The 15,145-nt window shown below is 39.0% G+C and overlaps 1 protein-coding gene across 4 annotated transcripts in view; it reads right to left on the bottom strand.

Annotated features, from left to right (window-relative positions):
- dab2ipb (DAB2 interacting protein b) overlaps window positions 1–15,145 on the bottom strand; it is a 156,332-nt gene that overhangs the window by 96,405 nt on the left and 44,782 nt on the right. For 2 of the 4 annotated variants that reach the window (XM_053618186.1, XM_053618189.1), the window contains exon 1: window positions 8,264–8,638. The exons of the other annotated variants lie outside the window; for them this stretch is intronic. In XM_053618186.1, coding sequence (XP_053474161.1) covers window positions 8,264–8,384 — 121 coding nt within the window. In that variant the 5' untranslated portion in view covers window positions 8,385–8,638. Of the gene's footprint in view, window positions 1–8,263; window positions 8,639–15,145 lie in introns of those variants that run through there. 4 annotated transcript variants of the gene reach the window in all.

Genomic DNA, 15,145 nt, shown 5'->3' with positions numbered 1-15,145 from the left:
CCAATTTAAGAAAAACAACATCAGCGTTGACGTGTGCGGGGTTTTTTTTTTTTGTTTGGACGCGTTTATGTGACATTTATGGAAGGAATCTCAAGTGTCAGAGCTTTGTAACAGTCAACTACAGTTTGTAGTTTTCCAGCATTGGAAGGTTCACACTTTCTGGAAGTCCAAATGAAATGAAACGTATAAAATAATTTAAAAAATATTCGATTACAACATGTTCCAATCGATACAAGTGTTAGTTACTTGGTTGGTTTGTTAATGGTGATGTTCATGGATGTTCAGCGTGAACTATCATGAGTGTGTTGTGAGTCGGATCCGAGGGCTGATTATCACTGAATCACTTATGTCCGGTTCATGTTCAGGTCTTTCTCTGAGGCAACAGGAAGACAGTGCAAGTCAGTTCACATTAATAAAAACAAAAACAAATCCGGTAAATGTGACGCTGCTTTTGTAAAGTAATCTGTTGACTTCGCAGGACCAGAATAATACAACTAAGTTTACTAATGAAAGCAATTACAATATTATTATTATTATTATTATTATTATTATTATTGATTCATCATTATCGTATATGAAACTTGATACTTCATCTGCTTAGCTCAGTTAAAAGTATCTTTGGATAAAAAGCTTCTGCCAAATAACTAATCAATTCATTCAAAAGTCAATCTGTCCAATTTCTTTCATTTTTTTGGAAAATTTAAGCTAAACTTGAATGAATTCATATTTCAACCATTTAATTTCATTTTAATTTCAACGTTTAATCCCTTTACTGAATATTTTTCATTTCTTTATCTAGATTTTACTTCATTCTATTGCATTTATATTGTTATGTCAATTGATTATATATCCGGTTTCCGTACCGCTTATCCTACACAGGGTCACGGGGGAGCCTGGAGCCTATCCCAGAGGACTTGGGGGCACAAGGCGGGGCACAATCTCACACACAGTCACACACCCATTCATACCCTCACTATGGACTGTAGAGACACCAAAAAAACATATTTCATGATACTTTATTTAACGTCTGTAAAAAATAACTGTATTGTTATTCATATTTATTTGTATTTTGAAAAATTTTGTATTTATAGAAGAAAAAAAAATCTACAAACAAGAAACACTCTCGATAAGTTGATGGAATTGTTTCCCGTTGCAAAGTTTTTGACTTTGCTGTTGAGAGAAAGTTTTTAATTGCACTGATTTTATTCGGACTGTTAGAAGCTGCCGTTCTTTGTCCGCACATGAAAAGAGAATCTGAGCGGAGACCTTTCAGAGGCGTCTTTGTCAAGGCTGAAGTAATTGGAAAATATTTCGACTAAAGACTAATTCTGAACACACTGTGCTAGTTGGAACCCTGTACCTTCCAATAAGGAGGCTTTTTTCGTTGTTGATGTAATTAGAGCAGCATTTTCATTTGCTTTGGAACAGCAAGCTCACAAACAAACTCACTGTAGTATGTAGGCAACGTTAGATAAAGACGAGCTTTCGCGTTCTTTAAAGAAACACACCTTAAATGCGGACCAAACCAAAGACAAAAACAACATGAAATGTTCATATGAAACATGAAATGTTCACATGAAATGTTTTCAAACATGAAAAGATGTTCTGATGTTATCATTTTCAGCCCTTTTTCTGTATAACAGCACGTCATGATTTTTATGTTCAGTTCAACACAATGGATCTACGGTATATTGCAAGGTTCTACATGCTCTGAGATGCTTTTCTGTGCACCACGGTTGTAAAGAGTGGTCATTCGAGTCATCGTAGCCTTTTCTTGTCCACTCGAACCAGTCTGGTCGTTCTCCTCTGACCTCTCTCATCAATAAGGCGTTTCTGTTCACAGAACCGCCGCACACTGGATATGTTTTTTTGTTTTCTGCACCATTCTGTGTAGACTCTTGTGTGGGGACAATCCCAGGAGATTAGTATTTTCTGAAATACTCTAGCACCAACAGCCACGCCATGGCCGAAGTCCCTAAGATCACTTATTTTTTCCCCTGCATTCTAATGTTCGATGTGAGCCCTTGACCTGTAACTGCATGATTTTATGCACTGCAGTCCTGCGACGTGATTGGCTGACTGGATCACTGCACAAATCCACAGTCAACTCTTCGGAAAAGTTCGAAATAATTAGGCTTAAGAGGATGTAATGGATGTAGTTCTTCACTAATAAAGCTTTAATATTGCCCTTGCGTCTTCCGTGTAAAAGTTTGCACCCCCTTTGCACGTCTTTTATTTCAGCGGTGTTTCGTTGTATGTAAACCTATTACGTTTTAACCTGAACATTAGTCAGCAGTTTCTTTATCAGTAAACCTAAAGAATTGTATCCCCATCACCGGGCTCTAGTTCATTTATTTAAATGTGCTTCATTCATGTGTTAAATGACGTAAAAACCCTCGAAATGTTTACTTCTTCGTTCGGTCATATTTAAGGTATGAAAAGTTCACGGAGAAGAGTTCAAAGAAAATCGAAAGCAAACAGCAGAAAAATCATTTTAATTCGATAACTTTTAGACGGCTAAAAAACAAACTAGAATTCTAATTCCTTCTTTGCGTAGTAGTCTTTGACTTCAGACTCGCTGGGTTCGCACATTTCTCTCAAACAGCTTAGTTCATCTCTTCCGTTATCTGTTTGCCATCCTCTCTTTTTTTCCCCAGCTGTTTTCCTCATTTCATCATCCTTTCTCCTCTCTCGTCCTCTTGTTTTGACTTTCTCAGGTGGCCCAGAATTCCTTGCTGTCATAATGTTAGATTACACCATGTTTACTGACTCCTAGCTTGTCAAACGCTCCTGAAATTTTCCCCACTATCTGTGCCAATCACACGCACACACACGGAGTACAACTGGCGTTGCTTCTCATGTGACCCACAGTCATACTGCAGGACTTTGAGCCGTCGTCTGCCGCAGTTTCCAGAGTTTTCCGGGTAAAGTGTAACAGCCAGGAACGTCGCCAGCTCACGCCAGACACTTCCCATATCCAGTCTTTTGAAACTTCCTTTTTTCCCGACACAGACTATGACACTCTGTTTACAGGACTTATCAGTGAACAAGCAACATCAGCAGGCTTAAAGTGCGTGACCTTTTGAGAATCGACGTCCGTTAGTGAAATTCAGACTCGGATCGTTACGTTTCTGTTTCTTCTGATATATTCTTACATGCGTTCCGGAAAACTGAGAATGAAGCCACTTCACACAGGCTGGCAGCTGTCGTTTTCTGTTATCTGCACGAATTGTGAGCGGATTTGTCCTCCAATCTGACAGCAAAGAACCCTGAGAAAAACATCACCAGCACTCATGGAATGCGTGACCATCTGAGAAAACACATTTTTGATAATAATATTATCTTCCCGTCTGTACGGCTTTGACTGACGTCTGAAAATAAAGACTAACACAAACTTGCTATCATAGACCACAATGTGAGTGGGCTCTTCCCTTGGACGTAACCTACAATGCGGACGCTATAGGACGTGTCTGAATACTTTTTAATAGGTCCAATAGTGTGAAATAAAGTGTAAAAAATATATCACTTAATCTATGATATGCGGGACATCATTTCACCACGGCTTGCTTGAATACTCGAATCTTATTGGTCAGACGATGTGGATTCATTTCTCTCTGACAGCAGCTCAGAGAATAGTTTCGGCTCCGATGTATACGTTTCGAATATAGTAATATGTCCAATCACTTACACACAGACGTGTAGCAGTCCCGCCAGAATTTTGAAATTCCGCAATATTCCGAGTCGTTTGCAGTTTTTCAACATTACCCCGCAGATTTGGGCCAAGACGCGTCATGTGACGTCATGACAACGTGCATTCAACCACAGCCCGCTTCGAGTCACATGCGTCAAACATGAGTACGGCTAAAAGGTCTGTGAAAGTCCGTGCAAAACAATTTCATGCTATTGCGATTTCTCCTAATTTCTGAAAAAAAAAAAGCACAAAAAAAGTCTGCAAGTTGCATTGCCAATTTTTGCCTGCAACAATCACAAAAAAACTTGAAAAACATGAGCTAAAGCTAATAATGAGGACTTTTTTTTTTAAAAAAAAAAAAAAAAAAAAAAAAAAGGTGATATGTGGAAATTTGGAGAGGTTTCGTTAACATTTTTGGAAAGAGTCTCCAGAGTCATCGCTTGGTAACAAGACTGTAACTTAAGGTTTCCGACGCGTTAATTGTCTTAAAGACGGAGGAAGTGTTGCAGGTTCTTGGTAACATGACAAGCTACTTCTTTTGTGTTATTATCTATTATCTTGTGTTATTATCTTCAAGGAGCTGTAGACGGAAAGAGTGTTTACAGCTACGGTAACATAAGTGAAAACATGAACGGACTTCTTTCGTGGGCGTTCCGCAACATCAAATGAAACTATAAATGGGGCGGGGGGGATGGACTACGCTTCAAATTGACCTGCATCACACTAGCCTGTTGTTGATTGTTTTCCTATGATAGTATGCCACATAGTTCTTTCCTTATAAAAAAGAATCACGAAACTTGCAAATATAATGCGAGGCTTTATATTACTGACTGTAGCTGTCATTACAATAGCTAATTTACTCAGCCTGGAGTTTGATGTTAAATGTTCTATTTTCATTCTAACAGCTCCCAGAGAAGGCAGGATGTCCAATGCATCCATCATTCCATGATTGAGGGAAACTGTTGAGGTGCTTAAACTTTGGTTCAAATGAAAACTAAATAAATAAACAAACAAAAAGAAACCAAAGTTATACCCATGACTAATTTCACTTAAGGAAATCACAGAATCCAGTGCCATAGATGTTTCGAACTTTTCATTTCCATTGAGCTCAATGTCTCCTTCAGTTATTTTTAGATTTGCGTAATGAAATCCATCATGGTGCTTAACTCTGTACGGCATGATAAGAGTCTCACTGGACCGTGTTTGTCTTTGATCGACGCAAACAAACAACTAAGATAACGACGCTCTAAATTGTGCGAGTCCAAAACAGTGCGGGATTTCCATTACCCGATCGCCCGATGTTTAGTGGACGAGATGACAAAAAGCGATTGCGATGATACACCTGCAGATACGATATCAGACACACGTGCTTGTATAGTTCAGCCTTAATTGTAAAATGCCCGATGGAAACGTTTTCCGAAGCGTTTCTTTTTCTCTCTTTAACAGCGGGCATTCCTTTCAGACGCCTCGATGGCACTGGGCCAAAACTAACATAAATCTCGAACACACACAAGCTCTGGGCATGTTGGTGTCCCATAGAGTGCTCACGGTTTCTTTCTATTGTGTCCTACTGAATACAGCAAATTAAAGTAGATCGTTATCTCGCTCATATTATCTAGTGACTATATGGAAACAATACAAATGATAAATTAGTGCGTTAAAGAAGTGAAGAAGAGGATTTTCGAGCTATCAGGCTTCTTTAACTTTTAGAATTAAACTTAAAAGGGCTTTAAATGTGCAGTAGGTAAGATTGTTGTTGTTGTTGTTGTTGTTGTTGTTGTTTAAAGATTAGGTCTCTAATGGTTAGGTGAGTTTGAGATTTCAATTATTTCTTTTTTTTTTTTTTTAAACTTTTTTCCTTGAGCTCTTAAGCATCTTAGGTGGCCTGTAGAGTGTCTATAAAATGACTGACAGGACACATATCCAAACACAAACAAGCGTTCTAGACCAGACTTTTACAAATGGGTTTTCTCAGCGACTGTAAAAGCTTTTGCTAAATCCATGGCTTAACACATTTTCATCATTTTCGACATTTGTACGAGTAAGGAATTTTTTTTTAACCGCACCTTTAAAACGTCACGTGCCTGTGCACACATTTACACATACTATAACCTGTGAGAACCTTCCATTGACAGAATTATTAATACTGAGCTACATTTAAACTTAACACGAAGCTTGACTTCAGTAACCAAAAGGAAACTTTTTACTAGTTTTATTTTAGAAAGTTTTATTAAATGAAAGGGGCGCGTCAGCATTATTATTAACATTAACATTATATCGAACGTGTCAACTTTTTTTTCAAGAAATATGTTTCCAATGAGGCTATTCACATAAAATTTTCACCAGACTTCGGTATTATCTCAAGAAATCTGGAAATATAAAGAAATCCAAACATTAAAATCCATAAATGAAGTTGTGTGTAATAAAGTGGAATGACACAGGAAAAAAAGTATTGAACACACTATCTGAAATTTATTTAATGCTTAGTGGTGAAGCCTTTGTTTGTAATGACAGCTTCAAGACACTTCCTGTATGAAGAAATCAATTGGCCGCAGTATTCAGGTGTGATTTTCGGCCCGTACTTCTAAACATATTGTCTTTAAATCTTGTTCAATTGGATTCGAGTCAGGTGATTGACTGGGCCATTCTAACACCTTGATTTTTTTTCCTCTGAAACCAATTGAGAGTTTCCTTTACTGTATGCTTTGGATCGTTGTCCTGCTGTAAGCTCCACCCACGTCTCATCTTCAACATCCTGGTGGATGGCAGCAGATTCTTCTCAAGAATCTCCCAGTAAAGGGCTCCATTCATCGTTCCTTCAATTATATGAAGTCTGCCAGTACCATGTGATGAAAAACAGCCCCACACCATGATGCTTCCACCTCCAAACTTTGGTATAGTGTTTTAGGGTGATGTGCAGTGCCATTTCTACTCCAAACATGGTGTGTAGTATGCGAGCCAAAATGTTCAAGTTTGCTCTCGTCTGACCAGACTATACTCTCCCAGTATTTCATAGGCTTGTCCAAATGAGTTGTAGCAAACTTTAAATGAGCTTCGACATGCCTTTTCTTTAGTAATGGAGTCTTGCGGGGTGAGCGTGAGCACTGGAGTGCATTACCTATTGTTTTCTCTGTCACGATGGCACCTGCTGCCTCCAAGTGTTTCTGAAGCTCTTTCCGAGTGGTCCTTGGCTCTTGGGCTACTCTTCTGACTATTCTTCTGACTCCCTGGTCAGAAATCTTGTTAGGATCTCCTGTGTGTGGCCAGTTGATGACGGAGTGATGTTGCTTCCACTTGCAGATAATGACCCCAGTGGTGCTCACTGGAAGAATCAGAAGTTTTGAAATACATCTGTATCTCATTCCATCAGTATGTTTCACCACAATAGGGTTGCATAGGTCTTGGGAGAGCTCTTTGCTTTTACCCATCATGAGATGTTTTTTGTGTGAGTCCTTGGTAACGAAAAGCTTTTTTTATTGACCATCAATTTACTAACCCAGCTGATATTAATTTGCACAGATAGGAGGTATAATTACTTTCTAACTACTTACAGATTTCAGCTGGTTCCTTGCCTCACCTTGCCTTGGAGAACTGCTTTTTCTTAGCGTGTTCAATACTTTTTTCCTGTGTCATTCCACTTTATTACACACAACTTTATTTATGTACTTTAAGGTTGTGAATTCTTTATATTTGCGGCTTTCTTGAGTTAATACTGACGTCTGGTGAAAATCTCATGTGAATAACCTCATTGGAAATATATTTACTGAAAAAAATGTTGATGTGTTCAATACTAATCTCCCCCCCATTGTATCTGTATGCATGTGAGAGAGAAACTTTAAAGCGCTGTCATTATCACAAGCATGAGGTCGCGTGTTATTACAGCCTGCTCATGAATCTGCTTGAATGTTGACCTGAAACCAACCAAATCCAAATTAAATATCACACACCCTTAGAGGCACACATCACTCAAAGCTGAGCGGAGATGCAATAAAGTGACTTTACAGCCAACACAGATGTTAAAAATGCCACACTAATGCCACAAAACAAGCTGATACGCAGCTTGTAGCAACTATAAAGCTTTTCTCAGGACAAACGACCAACAGAGTGATCACTAGAGTAACCTGACAATACCGGTTTCAAAAAAAAAAAAAGTCAACGGATGTTGGAATGTCGTGGCAATGTTGTGGAAACATTATGTTGCATTGTTTGGTGTCACTGTGTTGATGGTTGTGGTAACACAATTTGTTACAATGGTTTCCATATGAACGTAAGTTCTAGTAACAACAACCAACTACAACTGTATCTGCTCATAACTGTTCAGAAGTCAGTTAGAAGAATTTGTATTTGTCTGTTGGTTGAATTAAAGTTGCTGTGTATAATAGTGGTAAGAAAGGGTTAGGGTTAGCAGTGTACAGTACATGAGTAACCTTAACCCTAACTCTGGTAACTTTGCTCTGCTACAGTTAAGTCAAATAGACATGATTCCAAAACAGTAGTAATCTAATGTAATATACGTTACAAACTGTAAAAGGTTGTCAGAGAACATTACGAAGGCATCAGAAGCACCTTTACCCTTATTTGCAGGTCTGGTCCTGCTCCTGGAGCGACTGCGTTGCCTCTGGAGTCGGGTTCGACCCAGCAGCCTGTAGTAGTAGCCGGGTCTCCCAGAACCTTTCCTAGTTATTCCTGACATTCTCCCCACACACACTTATAAACACTCATACACGAGGACACATCAACTCCTTGAGTCCAAACACAAACACAAGCATACACACACTGAAAACCTTCCTCACTTTTTGCTATGAGTGTCTAAAACCTCACAGTGAACAGATCCATAGAAAGGGAATCCAACTGGAGGAGCAAAAGTTGTTCAAGTCCCTCCAGTCACACTCTCCCTCCACACCGTTTGTAATCTGTGTGAGCTCGGAGGTGGGGATATGCCATGGAGTGCACAGATAGAACAAGACAAAAGTTTTGGGCTGGTGGGAAAACCTGGAGCGGATTTACGAAGGGTGGAGAAGGAACTCAACAGAGGAAATGAACCAACCAGGATGACAAATTAAAGTTAAAAACCAACATGAGGTTTGGCCCCCAGAACAGCTTCAATACACCTTCGGATTCTCTGGAGCTCTCTCTACTGGAACAATGGACACCATTCTTCCAAAAGATATTCTCTCAGTCAGTGTTTTGATGATGATGATGATGATGATGATGATGATGATGATGGTAGTCCAAAATCACCCATTGGTGTTCACCAGGGTGGAGATCTGATAACTGAAAGCCACAGCATTTATATTTACACCATTTCCCTGTCAGTGCCCTGTCAGTGAAGTTGGGGGCGGAGTCATCCTGGAAGACACCACTCCCATCAGGGGATAAATGTTTCATCATAGGATAAAGGTGAGGAGTTAATGGTTTACACTCAGTCACCCATTCCTCTAAGAGGACAAGTGAAGTGGACCCAAACCTTGCCAGCAAAATTCCATAATAACATAACAGAGAAGGCAGGGGTTTTCCTCCCTTTAATTTGAATTAATGCTACAGTAGGGTTTTTTTTAAAAAAAAAAATCTTTCATTTCTATATAAGGTTTAGCTTCATTTTAAGTTGAGTTTTAATCGTTTCTGTTAGTATACTTTTAGCAATGCTAGTTTTATGGTATATTTAAGTGCAATTTTAATGCAATTAATTTATATATATATATATATATATATATATATATATATATATATATATATATATATATATATATATATATAAATAAACTAATTAAAACTATGGTGTGTCGTTCATTAATAAATTGTAATTATTTGCAAATTGCTGGGGTAATTTGGTATTTTGTACAACACCAATTCCAAAAAAAAAAGTTGGGACACTGTGTAAAATGTAAATAAAAACAGAATGCAATGATTTGCAAATCTCATAAGCCCATATGTTATTCACAATAGAACGTAGAAAACATATCAAATGCTTAAACTGAGGAATTGTACCATTTTAAGGAAAAAATAAGGTAATTTTGAATTTGAAGGCTGAAACACGTCTCAAAAAAGTTGGGACGGGGCTGGAAAAGTAAGTGTTACTAAAACAAAACAGCTGGAGGTTAATTGGGAACAGGTCAGTAAGATGATTGGGTATAAAAAGAGAATCTTAGAGAGGCGGAGTCTCTCAGAAGTAAAGATGGGCAGAGGTTCACCAATCTGTGAAAAACTGCATCAATTTGTGGAACAATTTCAGAATAATGTTCCTCAATGTAAAATTGCGAAGACTATGAATATCTCATCATCTACAGTACATAATATCATCAGAAGATTCAGAGAATCTGGATAAATCTCTGTGCTGATGGGACGAGGGTGAAAATCAATACTGCATGCTTGTGATCTTCAGGCTCTCAGACGGCACTGTGTTAAAAACAGGCATGAGTCTGTAATGGAAATCACTGCATGGGCTCAGAAACACCTCCAGAACTCACTGTCTATGAACACAGTTCGCCGTGCCATCCTCAAATGCTGGTTAAAGCTCTATCATGCAAAGAAGCCATATGTGAACATGATCCAGAAACGCTGCCGTCTTCTCTGGGCCAAAGCTCATTTAAAATGGACTGAGGCAAAGTGGAAAACTGTTCTGTGGTCAGACCCATCGAAATTTGAAATTTTGAAAGAGGACTAAAGAGGAGAGGGACCATCCACCTTTTTATCAGCACTCAGTTCAAAAGCCTGCGTCTCTGATTGTACGGAGGTGCATTAGTGCCTATGGAATGGTCAGCTTGCACATCTGGAAAGTCACCATCAATGCTGAAAGGTATATACAGGTTTTATAGCAAAAAATGTTTCCATCCAGATTCCATCCCATCTTTATTTCTGAGAGACTCTGCCTCTCTAAGATACTCTTTTTATACCCAATCATGACCTAACCCTGACATGTTGCCTGTTACCTAATTAGTCACAAAATGTTCCTGCAGCTGTTTCTTTTTAGTAACACGTACTTTACCAGCCTTTTGTTGTCCCGTCCCAACTTTTTTGACACGTGTTGCAGCCATCAAATTCAAAATGACCTCATTTTTTTCTTAAAATGTTACACTTCCAGTTTAAACATTCGATATGTTTTCTATGTTCTATTGTGAATAAAATACGGGTTTTATGAGATTTGCAAATCATTGTATTCTGTTTTTATTTACATTTTACAAAGGGTCCCAACTTTTTTGGAATTGGAGTTTTATACCATATACTCTTATATACATTATAAATATTGTAAAAGGAGAGTAAATGCTCTAAGAAGTGCCTTTACAGGAAAATAATCACCTTCAGGGTGGTGTCAGTAACTACTACTACTAATAATAATAACAATAATAACCGTTCTATTAATACAGTCGTTGCTATCATGTGTTATCATTTATACTATTGTGTCCATCAAAATGCAGAAACTTTTTTAAAAATATATTCGTGCATTAGCAAAGACGGATTGAGAATTCTAATATAAATTGACAAATTAGTACATTATGTCAACTGATGAAATATATATGAGTGTTGTGGTCTCAATCTCACTGCAACATTCCTACTCCGCTGTGGACGGATTCCAGACCAGGGTTTGTGTGTGTGTGTGTGTGTGTGTGTGTGTGTATGTGCATGTGTGTGTGCTCATAAGGGGCATGACAAGCTTCTCCAGGCCTAGCTGTCCTTAGCCAATCAGGAGCTAGCTGTGGGTGTGGGTCAAGCAGCTGGAGTACTGCTGAGCAGATGGACACAAAGACGCATAAATAAAAGCATGAACACAAACACACACACACACACACACACACACACACACACACACTGACTCAAACACTCATCCACAAACATACAGTATACCGATTTCCAGGACTTAAAAAGAAGAAATAGATACAGGAAGACAAAGAGTGTAGAGAGACTATAAATAATGTCAAAAAGACAAAGCTTTTAATGTCTTTTAGCTTTAGTTCTGTGGACACAAAAGAACACACACCTCCACACCTGTTGCAGTGTGTATGGAGAGTTGTGTAAGAGGATTTTCAGGAAGTTCGACACAGATAGGATGGAATCCACAATCTGGTTAATATTACAAACTGTTCTTCAGTTAAACGCTCACTCCTTACACCTTAGACACACACACACACACACACACACACACACACACACAGACAGGCCATAAACCAGTCAAATGCATAATTCTACCCGAGTATTTGGTTTCGCTGGTTAGTTGTGTGACTCTTTGTTTGATAGCCGTTATCTTTCCCTGCGGACCCATACACACACACACACACACACACTGTCGCTCTGTTCATAGCTGAAACTCTTGAGGTCCACTCTCGCTTGGGGTCACATTCAGAGGCCGTGCTCGTTTCCTGTTCTCAAGACTTTCCCTGCACTCAGACTCTCTGGGGGCTGACCTCATCGTAACAACTTGTGTGGATAAGTGTGTGTGTGTGTCTGTGTGTATGAATGTGAAACAATATATCCTAGAAGTTTTCAGAACAACATTCGCCTCGACTATTCTAACTTCGGCTGATATGCGACACACTGATAAAGACAGCATGCCAAGGAAACACACCATACATGCAGGAAGTAGCTGGATAATAGTGTGTTTTTGTGCTGGAGGTCTTGGAAAACCCCTCAGGTGTTGCCTGTGAGGGGTTACGCCAATATACATTGGCGTAGCATTTGTAATTTAAGAAAACGTAAACCTACAGTATGTTTCTCCAATCCAATGCGGAAATGTTTTTATTAACTCTCTAAACGTAAATAAAGAGCAGGTTTAAGAAGCACGGCTGCAAAAACTGACTGCTTAAAAGTGTACGAATTTCTAGCTTACTAGCTAAGTGCGCTTTCCTCATGCAGTTAATGTCATGCTTGTATCCAGTCATTGATTAGTTACTGTACATGCAGGGGTGGCACTATTTGTGTAAGTGTAGCATTGCCACGTTGACTAATAATTCAAATAATTCATATGGGCTCATATCTCACCTCTAAGGTTAAGCGGCGAACCTAGCTAGCTGGCTCTGAAGGCACACTCAGACCAAGGAAATTATGCTTCCTGTGATCAAGAGAAAATCAGGAATGGACTTCATGCAATACTGCCGGCGATACCAGCAGTAGTGACAGCTGTGGCCATGGTTACATGCCACAGCAAAACAGGCATAAGTCTAATCAATTCAGCTTGTAAACAGTCTCAATGCCAGCTGTCAAATCATTACTGCAAAGATTACTGCGGACAAAGTTGTAACGTTTGAATGCTATTAACAAATCACAAATGGGCGCTGAAGACACCAGTTGGTTAAGCTTAGCAAGCGGAATGTTCCCCCATCCATCCATTATGCATTTCTTCAGCTGTGCAACTGTACGAGGCCTTCGTTGCCTTATTTTGCGCTTCATAATGCACTACACATTCTCAATCAGAGACAGGTCAGGACTGCAGGCAGGCCATTCTAGCACCCGCACTCTTTGCTTACACAACCATGCACTTGTAATCCGGGCAAAATGTGGTTTGGCGTTGTCCTGCTGGAACATGCAGAGACATCCCTGGAAAAGACGCACAGACACACCCCCTTACCATGACAGACGCTGGCTTTTGGACCTGACGCTGATAACAGCTTGGATGGTCCTTTTCCTCTTTGGCCCGGAGAACACGACAGCTGTTTTGTCCAAAAACTATTTGAAACATTGACTCATCGGACCACAAGACATGATTCCACTGTGCTACTGTCCATCTCAGATGAGACCGAGCCAAGAGAAGTCGGCGGTGCTTCTGGACAGTGTTGATGTATGACTTCTGCTTTGCATAGTAAAGCCATAACTTGTATCTGTGGATGCAGCGGCGAATGGTGTTGACTGACAAAGGTTTACCAAAATATTCCCGAGCCCATGTCAGGATATCCATTACAGACTCATGACAGTTTTTAAAACAGTGATGTCTGAGGGAAATGGTTTTCAGCCTCGCCCTTTACGCACCGAGATTTGACCGGATTCCTTGAATCTTTTAATGATATTGTGCACTGTAGAAGCTGAAATGCCCAAAATCCAACTGATTTGTCTTTGGGGAATGTTGTTCTCAGAGTGTTGGATTATTCACTAGCACATCTGTTGGCAGTTGGCGAGCCTCAACCCATCCTTGCTCTTGAAGGACTAGGCCTTTTTTGGAGGCTCCTTATATACTATGATTAGATGATTGCCTCACCTGTTTCACATCAACTTCTTATTTCAACTTGTCTCATCGCTATTAGTCGTAAATTGCCCCTGTCCCAACTTTTTGGGAACGTGTTGCATGCATCAATTTCAAAATAAAGGTTTACCTTCAAAAAGATTATGCAGTTAATTAAGTAAAACATCAAATACCTTGTCTTTATGTGACATCTCTAGGTCTATCTTTAAAATTCAGCTTAAAACACTTCTTTTCTCAGCGCACTATCTGTCTCTTACTGAATGAAGGTTTATTTCCTGTTTTGTAATTGAGATTGTAACTTCTGTTGAAATGGTGAGTAATGTACTTTGTCCTGTTAAATGTATATGAAGTGTAAAGTGTCCTTGAGCTTGTGGAAAGGAGCTATATAAATAAAATGTATTATTATTATTATTATTATTATTATATTTTTTGAAAATAAAAAAAGGTTTTTCAGTGAGAATAAGAATCTTTAAATGCTGTTCTCAAGTTTTCAAGTTTTTAAACTATATATGGTAGAAAATGTGAAACTCTTTCCATGAGGTAGGTTTTTCCCAGGCTTTTTCCACAAATAGGAACTGTCAACCTTAACCTTTCTCTGAAACATTTTCCAGCATCTTCTGCATATTTGACCCCTTTCCAACAGCGGCTATATGATATCGAGATCCATCTTTTCCCACTGAGGACAATTGAGGGACTGGTACAAAACTATTTAAAAAAGGTGCAAACATTCACTGATTCTCATGAAAGCAACACGATACATTAAGAGCCAGGGGGTGGGGGGTGTAAACTTTCGAACAGGATCATCGGTGTAAATCGTTACTACTTCGTTAAGATCTTTTATTTTCATTTAGTACTGCCCTTCAGAAGCTACGTACTGTAAGATATTGACATGTTTCCCAGAAGACAAAATAATTACAGTTTACACTGATCGTCCTGCTCAAAAGTTTACACCCCCCTGGCTCTTACTGTATCGTGTTGCTTTCTTGAGAATCAGTGAATGTTTGCACCTTTTGTAATAGCTTTGTACGAGTACCTCAGTTGTCCTCAGTGTGAAAAGAAGGCTGATAAAAGAACTAGCTAATCATCATATATCCCGAATTAGCTAGGCATCATCTATAGAGCATTGCCATAAAAACATTTTTTAAGGTTTGGGTAAAATGATACATTTCAGTTTCTACTTTGCCAGCTATTGTAGGTAAATGTTCTTCACTACAATGAGTTAGGAATCGGTCCTGATCTTGTTTTAAAGCCAAATTCATCATTTATATCAGATAAATGACCTAAAA

Source organism: Ictalurus furcatus, chromosome 28 (genome assembly GCF_023375685.1).
Source record: "Ictalurus furcatus strain D&B chromosome 28, Billie_1.0, whole genome shotgun sequence".
Taxonomy (NCBI): Eukaryota; Metazoa; Chordata; class Actinopteri; order Siluriformes; family Ictaluridae; genus Ictalurus; species Ictalurus furcatus.
This window is presented reverse-complemented; position numbering and strand designations above follow the sequence as displayed.